General features: G+C 58.6%; 1 protein-coding gene across 8 annotated transcripts in view; it reads left to right on the top strand.

Moving 5' to 3' along the window:
• The window catches only part of TNS3 (tensin 3), a 229,719-nt gene that overhangs the window by 95,392 nt on the left and 122,201 nt on the right, over positions 1 to 12,126 (top strand). For 7 of the 8 annotated variants that reach the window (XM_047763136.1, XM_047763141.1, XM_047763140.1 and 4 more), the window contains 2 exons: positions 8,097 to 8,149; positions 10,423 to 10,594. In XM_047763136.1, coding sequence (XP_047619092.1) covers positions 10,445 to 10,594 — 150 coding nt within the window. In that variant the 5' untranslated portion in view covers positions 8,097 to 8,149; positions 10,423 to 10,444. Of the gene's footprint in view, positions 1 to 3,133; positions 3,357 to 8,096; positions 8,150 to 10,422; positions 10,595 to 12,126 lie in introns of those variants that run through there. The other variant, XM_047763135.1, reaches the window with a different exon arrangement.

Consider the following 12,126-nt stretch of genomic DNA (forward strand, 5'->3'; position numbering starts at 1 on the left):
ACACCAGGGTGTTTGTCTTGTGATGCATTCACTGCACCTTTTCCGTGAAAAAGTATGAGCTCAAGGTCGCTGAGAACACGTGGCGTTCCGTTAAGGTGGCGGAGGCCTGGATTCCAGGTGGTGCAGGATGCTTGGGGCTCAGCTTGGTGTGGTCCTGGCTCTGGGCCCATCCCTGAACTGCCCCATAGACCCTGGGGGGACAAACCTGGGTCCCAGATGGCTGGTGGGGACGGGCGATGGCCCCCTGGAGAGGGCCGGGGAGATTCCGGGGTGGCTCCCAGCACCTGCCTGTCCCGAGGTCTCTGCTGTCCTGCTGATCAGGTCAAAGACAGGATCAGGGATCAGTCCTACAGCCGATGTGCGTCTTGGGGCTGAAACCCAAGCTCAGAATTCTGGGGGCAGCGCGGCTTGTGGAAATGAAAACCTGGCGAAATTTGAGAGCTGTTCGGGTACTTGAGGGGCAAAATCCACAGCACCAGGCTTTTTGTGTAACACCCAGGATGGCTGAGCTGTTGTCAGGGGGCACGGACAGGGCAGCTCAGGAGAAGGCAGATCTTCTGTCTTTTTTTTTCTTTTATCTTCTCCTTTCTTTTTGGGCCGAATATGTGTCATATGGAAGTTCCCAGGTTAGGGGTGGAATTGGAGCTGCAGGTGCCAGCCTGTGCCACAGCCACAGCAGTGCTAGATTTGAGCAGCGTCTGCAACCTACACCACAGCTCACAGCAATGCCAGATCCTTAACCCAGTGAGCAGGGCCAGGGTTTGAACCTGCATCGTCACGTATTCTAGTCCCTCCAACTGGGTTCGTGACCCGCTGAGCCGCAACAGGAACTCTATACTTTTTTCTATTTTTAAAAAATTATTTATGTACTTATTTTTCTTTTTTGGCCAGCCTGTGGCATATGGAGTTCCTGGGCCAGATATCAGATCCGAGCTGCAGCTGCAACCTAAGCTGCACCTGCGGCAATGCCGGATCCCTAACCCACTGTGGGGGGCCAGGGATTGAACCCGAGACCCAGTGCTACCAAGAGGCTGCTGTTCCCATTGTGCCACAGTGGGAACTCCAAGGCAGACCTTCTAGAAGTGGCCTGCACTTTCCCAGAGGGAGTGAGCTCCCTGCTCCAGATGAGGCCAGGCTGAATCCACCTGCAGCAGATTCATGGGTCCCGTTGGGGCTCGGAGCAGATGAGCCTCAAGGCTCCTGCAGTCCTGTGTCCTCTAGTTCTGTGCCACCCCTGCCCGGGGCACTCCACTTTCTGAGTTCATGACGCCCCAGGTCCACCCTGAGCTGCTGGATGCCAAGCAGTAACCTGTCCCGGACACTGCGCGCCTGCCTGGCCAGGGACGCCTACGGAAAAGGCTCAGCGGAGGTCTGCCGTGCGCGGTACCTGTCTGCCCTGAGTGCCAGGCAGGCTCCCAGCGTCTGTCACTGTTCAGGGGACAGTCTTTCAAGGTGGCATCGCTGAGCCCATTGGAGAGATGAGATTACTGAGGCTCCTTAGCTCCCTGGCCCAAGGATACAGCTGCCAGGGGGCGGAATTCACACTTGGACCGCCTCTGAGTTTGTCACGACCTCACGAGGCTGCAGAAACATTTGATGTGTGCGGATCATCAGTGAAAAAATGACAAAGGTGAAAAAACCTGAATTCCCACTGGATTTGAAGAACTTGCCTCACAAGCCTCAGGTCAGCGGGGGGCCTGGGAGCTGGGACCCCCTCCTGCCCTGGGGAGTCTGGCATCTCCTGGGTGGTGGTGTTGCCCCGGAATGCAGATCCTCCGGCCGCCCCGCTGCCCCCACCGTCCACGGTCTGGAAGCACAGGGGCGCCTCTGGGCCCCTGGGCGTGTGTTTATTCAGCCCGGCGGGGCCTGCAGGGTGTGACCTAGAGCTGGGTGTGCGCTTGGGGGGCATTGGACCGCCTCCTGTGGACGGGGTGGGGGGGGGTGGCTTTGGCTTTGGCTCCAGGCAAGCTTGTGGCCTTTTCACCCCATGGTCCCTGCCACCTCCCCAGCAGACCTGCTGTCCTTCTTATACCCTGTTATCTGGAAGGATGTGTCTCCTGTCTGAACCTCAGCCTGCCTTCCAGCAGTCTGGCCTCTCAAGCAGGCCCAGTTATCAGTGGCAAAGCATTTCTTGCTCAGCAATACTTGGGCCAGTGTCACCAAGAAGTGCTCTGGGCAGAGCAGCCGGTGGTCTTGGCAACTCGTGCACCGAGCCCTGTTCTCCCTTAGAAGCTCGCGTCAGGAGTTCCCATTGTGGCTCAGTGGGTTAAGCCCCCAACATAGTGTCCGTGAGGATGCGGGTTCGATCCCTGGCCTCTCTCACTGGGTTAAGAGTCCTGCATGGCCGTGCGCTGTGGCGTAGGTCGTGGGTGCAGCTCAGATCTGATGTTGCCATGGCTGTGGCGGAGGCTGGCAGTTGCAGCTCTGATTGAACCCCAACTCGAGACCTTCCATATGTCTCAGCTGCAGCCCTAAAAATAAGACAAAAATAAAAATAAAGAAGTTAGTGTCAGCATGCAAGTGTCACGGAGGTCCCTGTCCTCTCTTAGAAGCAGGCTGCGTGGCTGCAGAAGTACTCTTGCTGTGTCTATTGCAAATGTAAAAGTAATCCCATTAGCAGAATAAATGAGCTTCCATCATTTCAAAAATATTGAACAAGAGCGTCCCCCGCGCCCAAGTAGGTCGTCTTAATTCTTTATCTGATGGAGTGCCCGCTCGTCCCTGCTTCTGAGCAGTGCACTTGGGGATTCCAGGGCTGGGCTGGGCCTTCTGAGCGTTGCGTACAACACTGTCATTTTATGCCAAGGGACTCATGCCCAGGGAGGCCAGGGGCTTCATCTGGTCCCAGGACCACTTAGTGGTCCAAGCAGATGAGCTTTGGGCCATGAGCAGCGCCTTTAAGGAGAGGCGGCCCTCCGGCAGCCCGGGCGTCGCAGGTGACCTTTCGCACCTTTACCACCCATTCCAGCTGTGTCTTTTTCCTTCTTTTTCTTAGCACCTTTAGAAGTCGCAGGCGGTGATAAGCTCGTGCCAAAGGGAGTGCAGGCGAAGGAGGGTGGGCCTGGCAGAGACGGGTGGGGACGGAGCTGCTGGTCTTGGAGACCAGGAGGCGCCTGTGCGATCCTGGGATGCTGGCACGGGTCCACGGAGAGCAGGTGACCTGGAGCCCTCGGCCTCCAGAGGCTCCCCAGAAAGGCGGGCGGGCAGTTTTCCTCTTGCACAACAGCAAGAGACAAGGAGTTGGCAGCACGGATCTGGAGGCCTGGGGTCCAGGAGGAGAGAGGTGGCCTCAGACTCCTGCAAGACCAGGGTGCAGGGTTTCTCGTGAGCAAGGGACCGTCTTCCCTAAACTTCTAGTGAGTTGGTTCTCTGTCTTTCTTAAGGCAAGAGATGTGCTGCAGTGATAAAGGGGGGCTTTGGCTTTTTAGCCCCAAGAGTAGTGAATTCTTTGCTTCTGAGTCAAGATGCCCAGAGCCAGAGCGTGTGGCACCTTCCTGACCAGCACCGTGTTTCCGCGAGGTCGGCCCTTCCAGTGGACGTGGGCCCGGCCCCTTTCCATCAGCTGCAGCGCAGGACCTCCTGGGCCACCAAGGGGCTTCTATCCAGGATATCTGGGTCTTGTCACTGATACAGCATCTGCTTCGTTCCACATACAGCCCCAGAATGAAGTTTTCCCTGTTGCAGGACTTCGTGTCCATCGAATCACAGGAGCTGGCTTAGAAGTGGCGCCTCAGCCAAAACGAATCTGACTAGTATCCATGAGGACTCAGGTTTGATCCCTGGCTTCGCTCAGCGGGTTAAGGATCCGGCCTTGCGCTGAGCTGTGGTGTGGGTCGCAGACAAGGCTCAGATCTGGCGTTGCTGTGGCCGTGGTGTAGGCCGGTGGTTTCCGCTCTAATTTGACCCCATATGGAACTTCCATATGCCGTGGGTGTGGCCCTAAAAAGACAGGGGAAAAAAAAAAAAAAAAGAAGTGGTGCCTCAGTCACTGTTTCTCTCTTCTTGGGCTGAGGGTGAGACCAACTTCCCTGGGAAAAGCTCCTCTAACTTCCCTGATTTCAGTCTGACTCAGGGACAGGCAGGGCAGGAAGTGGGGGGGGGGTGTGGGGGGACTGGAGGGAACTGGAGGCGGGGAGGAGTCCAGAGTTGGTGTCAGAAGTTGCTGCTGCCTCTTTGCTGTGTGATTCTAGACACGTCCGAGTGCTGAGCGCTTCTCTCCCAGCCTATGAAGTGGGACAGTCACATCTGCTCCCTGGGGTTCCTGCTGGGAGCCGGTGGCGGACCACGAGTGGGTCTGCTTCCTGACCTTGGTCACCTGTGCCCTCTTACAGGACGGGGCGGTGGGACGCTGCTGCCCTCCATGTGAGCTGCAGCCCAGGCCCTGTGGCCCTGGCACAGCTGCCTGCTCTGGGGGCAGGGGCAGGGCGGCGAGGAACGGGGTCCAGGAGGCTTTCTCTCCAGCCTCTCGGGGGCCCTGGACTGGCCAGAGGGCCTCCCCTCTTCATCCTAGGGGTCCTACCCCCTCACTCTCCTCCCCACCCCCCCGTCCTGGCTGCTGGTTCCCTGGCTGCAGACAGTCCCTCCTCAGGGCCTTGGCACTGGCCACGCGCCCCTGGAGTTGCAGAGACCCTCAGCCCACCTCCCACACTGCCCCCACCCCCGTGCTAAGCGGTGCTGTGCCCCTCCCTGTGTGTGCCTCTCCCGAGTGGTGGCCAGTCCAGTCCAGTCCAGTCCAGTCCAGTCCTGGCAGGCTGGGGTGGACTGTCAGTATGTGGCGCTTCCAGCCTTTGTCATCCAGTTAGGTGACAGGGGGAGGGGGGGTTGAGGCAGTGCTGGAAGGCATGAAGGGCCTGCCTTCAAGAGTTCCCTCTTGAGGAGTTCCCGTTGTGGCTCGGCAGTACCCAACCTGCCTAGTCTCCGTGAGGATGCAGGTTTGATTCCTGGCCTCGCTTAGTGGGTTAAGGATCCGGCGTGGCCGTGAGCTGTGGTGCAGATCACAGGTGCGGCTCAGATCTGGCGTTGCTGTGGCTGTGGTGTAGGCCGGCAGCTGCATCTCTGATTTCACTCCTAGCCTGGGAACTTCCATGTGCAGCGAGTGTGGCCCTTAAAAAAAAAAAAAAAAAGAGTTCCCGTTTTATTCACAAATTTACTCTATGGCTGGTGTCTGATTGTTCTAAGTCTGTGGGCGTTACCTCAGTCTAAAGTGGGGGGGGACACAGAGAAATGATGGGCTTGGGGGGGAGGGCAGGCCTGGCCTTCTGACTGTATTGTTTGTATGTAGATATGAATGCGTTTGTTTACTCATCTTTCACGTACGTGTGCGACTGCGTTATCTATCGCATCCTCTGGCTGCATCTGTGTGTCTGTGTCACCTCTTTATCTTCTATTTGCCGTCTATCTCAGTACTTATCATCTAGCTCCTGCAGAGGAGTGGGAGCTGAGGACTTGCTGGGGGCCGGCTAGCTAGGACCCTCCGTGAAGCTGTGGGCTGTGGGGAGGGTGGGTACTGCCCTCCTGGCACTTCCCTGGGCCCAGAAGCTGCTGGCTCTGTGCCTTCTGGAGCAGGAAGAGTCGTGATGCTCCTGGGCTAGTTACAATTACAGGGCAAAACTAACACGGCTCTTTGAACCCTTAAGCCAAGCCAGGAGAGGAGGAGTGTGGAAAGATGGGGCTCTGTGGCCCCCTTAAAACTCAGCTTCTGTGTGTCAGGAATGACAGGGAAGCCCCCTCGCAGCTCAGCGTGGAGGCGAGGCGGCGGGGGCGGGAGGGGGCAGAGGTGGGCAGCCTGGCTCGGTCACGTCAGCGTGGGGACATCAGCAGGTGGCTGGGCCCCGGACGCCCTCTTGCTTCCCTCCCGTCGGGGCATTATCTCCTCCCGCTTGGCTTTGTTATCGTTATGTGCGCACAGCCTGCTGATGGGAGTTTTCAGCTTCTTAGTGACAATGCAGAGGCGTTTTGAAAATGTCAGAAGACAGAAGCCTCTGTTTGTGCTGCTCGATGGTTGACGGCAGGGATCTCCAGCTTTGATCCCTGCCCCCCGGGCCGAGACCCACTTGGGTTTAACGGTGGGTCTAGGCCGAGTGGACTAGAATGCAGTACGTTGCGTTTGCTTGTTTATAAATTACACACCTGTCCCGCTTTGCAGATACGTCGTGTGCCTTCCTTCTACACACTCACAGTCTAAAACAAAGTGGTCAGCGCTGCTAGAATTGAAGGACAGCCCACAGCAGTCTGCGCCTCCCGCTGGGGACCTGCTTTGCTTAAAACCAGCAGGGTCCTCTGACCATGAGACTGGTAGCTGAGTCCTGAGGGAGATGCGGTCCTTGGGAGGAACGGCAGGCTGGAGGCCCAGTGGGCAGCGGTCAGGGTCTGTGACCTGGCCATGGTGAGGGTGGGGTCACTCTCAGGCCCCTGTAGCCGCTGGGCAGGGACTCTGGGTGGGTGGGGGAATGCTCCTGGGCCGTGGTCTCAGGTCTCTGGGCTTGGGCCGTGGAGGCCTGTTTTGGTTCTCTGGGGCTGCAGGGCTGCAGGGTTGTGCCTGGCCTGGGTTTGTCCAGCCCCCAGGGCCCCACCCTGTGCTGGGCAGGCTTCCTGCCGCCGATGGGGTTCGTGTCCAGGTCGATCCCAGACACCTCTGCGAGGAGGGCAGAGTGGAGGGTGTCCTGGCGGGGAGATCAGCGCGCGTGCATCCCCAGAGCGTGCGCTCACGTCTGTGCACAGAGGAGGGTGCCTTCCAGGTCCTGCCTCTGGCGGGGCCGAGGTGGTGACCTGTGTGGGTTGGGGTTTGGCTTGGGGGTACGTTGTGTGACTTCAGGAGAATGTCTGTGCCTGTCTGTCAATCCCCAGAGTAACGTTGGTATTTATTCTCTGTCCCTCCATCTCACACCGTGGGCGCCAAGGTGAGCCGGGTGCCCAGGTGGGACACCAGGTGAGGGAGGGGTGTCAGATCCTGTCCGAGAGGGGTTCCCCAGGGTCAGGGTCGGGGTGGGGGGTGGGAGGCTCTGTCCCCAGTACTGCCCACCCACAGTGTGTCCCAGGCTGGACATCGGGGCAGGATCCAGGGGGTGCAGTGGGCAGGGAGGACCTCTCAGAAGGCAGCAGGAAAAGAAGAGCTGTGACAGGGATGCTGTGATGGGGACATCTTGGTCCCCCCCGCCATCTCTGACAAGACCTCATGGCTCTCTTAGCCTCGCCTTCCCCACCTCTGAAACCTGGGGCTGAGTCCTCCAAAAGTTGCTGGGTGCACCTCCTGCAGTGTACAGATGGTAACACAACCTGGAACACAGGTGTGCACACAGCCACCCCCCCATGCACACCACACACCATACACTCCACATACACACACACACCACACTCCACATACACGCCACATACTACGCACAATACATTAGACACACACGCCACACACACAAAAGTGTCATATGTAAACTGTACAGCAATTACAACCTGAAGTTTTTTTTCACTGTTGGATAAGCTTTTAAAAAAAAAAGTAGAGGAGCTCCCGCTGTGTCGCAAAGGGATTGGAGGTGTCTCTGCAGTGCCAGGACGCAGGTTGCATCCCCGGCCTGGCACTGTGGGATAAGGATCCAGCGTTGCCGAAGCTGCCGAGTAGGTTGCAGCTGTTGCTCGGATCTGATCCCTGGCCTGGGAGCTCCATGTGCAGAGCGGCGGCCAAAAAGGGAAAAAAAAAAAAAGAAAAAACTATGAATTTACTCGAAGTCATTAACTGATTCTCTCAAGTCACTCCTGACACCAGTGACAGGAATGATGCCGGCCTTGACCGAGCCCCTGCCGTGCGCAAGGACAAGCCTTTGCAAGGGTCGGGACCGCTTCCCTGGCCCTGACCGGGGGCTGCCATGCTGCCGTCACCCTGCTGGTGCTTGGTGGAATCGTGTCGGCTGGGATCTGCAGGCTTAGGCCCCAGATAACCCGATAACCCTCCCTGGTGATGAGATGAGCCCGTAGTTCCAGGGTCTGACGTAGCATTTACGATTAAACCTCGGAGCGGCCGTCGTCCTTCCTTCTCCGTGGGGTTTGTGCTGTGCGGGCTGGCGGGACAGGAGACTTGCGAATGGCCTGTGTTTTGTCGTTGGCAGGCTCCGGAGGTGTCCTCACCACCCGCTTCTCCGTGCCGTGACAGACCGTCCAGGTGAGTGTCCGTCACGGCGTGTGCCTCTGGCCTGGGGTCACATCTCCCAGAGGCAGCCCGGACGTGGTGGCGTTTTACTCTGTAGGAATCTTAGTGTTGTTTTCAGTTTTGCAAATAGATGCTCAAGGTTGATAAATGGCAGGTTTCTATCCCTTTTCCTGGATGTGATCGCCCAGCACTCGGAACCCTGATCGTGGCGTTCTCGTTGTGGTTCAGGGGGTTTAGAACCTGAGGTCGTCTCCCTGAAGATGCGGGTTCGAGCCCTTGCCTCGCTCAATGGGTTAAGGATCCGGTGTTGCCATAAGCTGCTGTGTAGATTGCAGATGCGGCTTGAATTTGACCCCTATCCCGGGAACTTCCATGTGCTGCAGGTGTGGCCATAAAAAGAAGAAAAAAAGAAGAAACCCCGATTGACTGTGGAACATTCAACAAATAATGAAGCTGTGATTTGATTGTGAAATGTAATGGGGGGGGCAGAATTGACTCTAGCAGTGGAATAAGCTCTTTATTTTATTTTATTTTTTTTGGTCTTTTTGCTATTTCTTTGGGCCGCTCCCATGGCATATGGAGGTTCCAGGCTAGGGGTCGAATCGGAGCTGTAGCCACCGGCCTACGCCAGAGCCGCAGCAACGTGGGATCTGAGCCGAGTCTGCAACCTACACCACAGCTCACGGCAACGCCGGATCCTTAACCCACTGAGCAAGGGCAGGGACCGAACCCGAAACCTCATGGTTCTTAGTCGGATTCGTTAACCACTGCGCCACGACGGGAACTCCAGCTCTTTATTTTTTTAATACCAGGGTCAAAAAATGTGACTTGATTTTTTTTTTTTGTCTTTTTGCCATTTCTTGGGCCACTCCCGCGGCATATGGAGGTTCCCAGGCTAGGGGTCGAATCGGAGCTGTAGCCACCAGCCTACGCCAGAGCCACAGCAACGCGGGATCCGAGCCGCGTCTGCAACCTACACCACAGCTCATGGGAACGCCGGATCGTTAACCCACTGAGCAAGGGCAGGGACAGAACCCGCAACCTCATGGTTCCTAGTCGGATTCGTTAACCACTGCGCCACGATGGGAACTCCTGACTTGATTTTTTTAAAGTCATCAAAACTGTTTTACATCCATGTCTGGTGAGTAGAATAGAGAAAAAAAAAAATCCTGGTGATGGTGTAGATTTGAGTAACCCAGTTTTAAAAAAATAATTTATGATACTGGATAGCTGAGTATATTATTGCTTGTCGTAGGTGTGATAATGGCATTGTAGATATTTCTAAAAAAATGTCTTCATCTTTTAGAAATAAATGCAAAAATACTTGTAAATGACAGCCCATGTAATATCTGGGATTTCTTCAAAGCCTTCAAAGAGTTGGAGGAGGTAGCAGAGGATATGGATGGAAGAGGGTAGCCGAGTGTCAGATTTGAACTGGGGTAGTAAACAGACAACTACAGACCCCTTAAGTTGGGGAGGGGGGGCGGTTTGATGGACTGGGACTGCCTTCCTGCGACTGTCCTGCAGCCCTCCATGGTTTCATGGTGGGCTCTCAGCTCTGGGGCTGACCCTGTCACCTCTCCCTGGGACCTTCCTCTACCACCCCTGCCACCCCCCTCGGCCCCTGGGCCTCTCTTGGGAGGGGCGCTCGACAGGTCCCACAGCACAGGCCGTGATGAGCCAAGAAGGAGGAACTGCCCCTGGCTCACCGCCCCCGGCTCTCCCCACATCCGCCAGCCTCCCTGGGTCCTCCCCTCATAGCCCTTCTCAGGCCTCCTGGCTGCTGCTGGAATCCCTCCTGGCCTGGCTCGTCCCCTCTGCAGGACAGGCCGCCCGCCCCCCTCGGGGCCGCGCACTGTGCACCTGCCCCAGGATGCCACCTGCAGGCAGGGCTCGTCACCTCTAGACTCTCCCATCCCACCCGGTGGGCTCCCTCCCCTGCTGCCTCGGGCCCTTCTGACCCCCGGAGCCAGGAAAGCTCTTCCCTCCGAGGTCCAGGCTCTCTGCACCCCTCCCGCCTGCCCGCCCCCATCCCCCGCCGGCCCTCCCTCTGCGGGCTTCCCACCAGGCCCGGGAGCCCTGCCACCGCCCTCTTCTCTGTTCATTCCCCGCTCCTGGCTTGCGGTGCCCCGTGGCAACTGTTAGGGAAACGTGCCCTCCTGTGATGGGCAGAACGTAGGCTGCAGATGCGGCAAACCCCAGAGGCCTGGAACCAGGCCCGGGCCGTGGACCTGGCTCTCCGTCCCGGTTCTCAGCCCCTTTGCTGAAAGCCGCCTCCCCTCCAGGCCCCCCGCGCCGCGCCCCGCCATGGAGGACGGCCGCGAGCTGGACCTCACCTACATCACCGAGCGCATCATCGCCGTGTCCTTCCCCGCCGGCTGCGCCGAGGAGTCGTACCTGCACAGCCTGCAGGAGGTGACGCGCATGCTGCGGTCCAAGCACGGTGACAACTACTTGGTGAGTGGGGACACTGAGCGCGGGGACGCTGGGGACACTGAGCGTGGGTAAAGCTGGGAAGACCCCGAGTTTGCTGCAGCTCAGCAGCGGTGCCCCTGTGTTGGGGCCTCTCAGAGCCGCAGGGAGAGGCCCGCCTGCGCTGCCTGCTGTGCTGTGGGCGCCTGGGTCTCCCCAGCCAAGCTCCTGGCCCATGTGCCCCGAGGGCACCGCTCTCCTGCCCGCCGGCGGGCTTGGCCTTGCTGGCATCAGAGGCCCCATCCTCTCCCTCCTGCTGCCGTCAGCCAGGCCTGAGGGTGGGCGCTCGGGACGCCAGCATCCGCCTGGTCTGATGCTGTGGGCGGGACCCGCACCCGAGGCTTCCCGGTCCCCCCCTTCGCCACGAGGCCTTCATGTTCCCACGGTCGGGCGGTGCGGCCACAGCTCCGTCCCCTGTGATGTGATCTCTGGTTCAGTTACAGCTCCTCGCGCCTCCCTGGGCCGGCCCCCGGGAGGCCTCTTTATCTCCTTAGGGCCACTAATCTTTGCCCTAAACCGACAAGACTCTCATTGTCATCCTTATCGGTCTGCTCAGAGGACTAAACTGTTGGGCGGTGGCCGGGCGGGTGGCCCCAGAGGCAGAGCAGAGGGAGGTGACCTCTGGGTGGCTTCCAGCAGCCCCCGCCCGGAGCGGTCCGAGCCGGAGCGGTGTTTACCCGGTGACAGGCGGGAAGCTGGGGTCCAGCCCCTGAGGTGGTCCCACCCCGTCCTCTCTCTCAGGGCCGCAGGCGTGGCGGGAGCTGTCTCCCCCTCCTGATGTCCCGCCCAGGAGGTGGTCACACTGAGTCCCCCACCCTACCTCCTGTCCACCCAGAGCCCTCGGGGGCCTGGGACCGAGGTCTGGGCTGGGGGCTGGGCCAGTTCTTCCCCTCACTTGGGCGGGGCCCCGTCAGGCCAGAGCCTCCTCTTGCAAAATGGCGAGGGGGTGCGTCCCCACCTTGTCTTGGGACAAGGACGTTTTTGAAAAATCCGAAGGAAGACCCAGGTGCACGTTAAGAACCCCGAGGTGAGCACATGTCTCCCCACCTCTGAATGGGGGGGCTCTGACAGGCCGCTGCCCTCCCCTCCCATGACTGTTCAGTGCCACCGGCCAGGGCGACTGTCTTGTCTGGCCCCAGGCCTTGGCCACTTAGGTGGGTTCCCGCAGGGCCCACGGTCCAGAGGTGCGGGGGAGCTTGCTCTGGGGTAGAGGAACCTCGGGCCCCCACCCCATGTGCAGCCCCTCGTCTCCGCTGTCCTCATCCTCCAAGGAGTGGCCCTCCCGTGTTCTTCCCTTGAGGGGCGGCCAGCACGTGGGTCTGGGCCCCTCGCTGTGCTGCGTCCTTCCTGGAAGCCCATGCTTTCGGGGCCGAGGCCAGTCCCATGGGATACGTATGCTGTCCTGAGTGCATTTGTTTCTTTTTCATTCCATGGCAATTATATAATCTATCCCTTCCAATATTTTGTTTTATTTCTTTAGGGCCGCACCCGCGGCATATGGAGGTTCCCAGATCAAG

This window comes from Phacochoerus africanus, chromosome 16 (assembly GCF_016906955.1).
Source record: "Phacochoerus africanus isolate WHEZ1 chromosome 16, ROS_Pafr_v1, whole genome shotgun sequence".
In the NCBI taxonomy this organism is placed as follows: domain Eukaryota; kingdom Metazoa; phylum Chordata; class Mammalia; order Artiodactyla; family Suidae; genus Phacochoerus; species Phacochoerus africanus.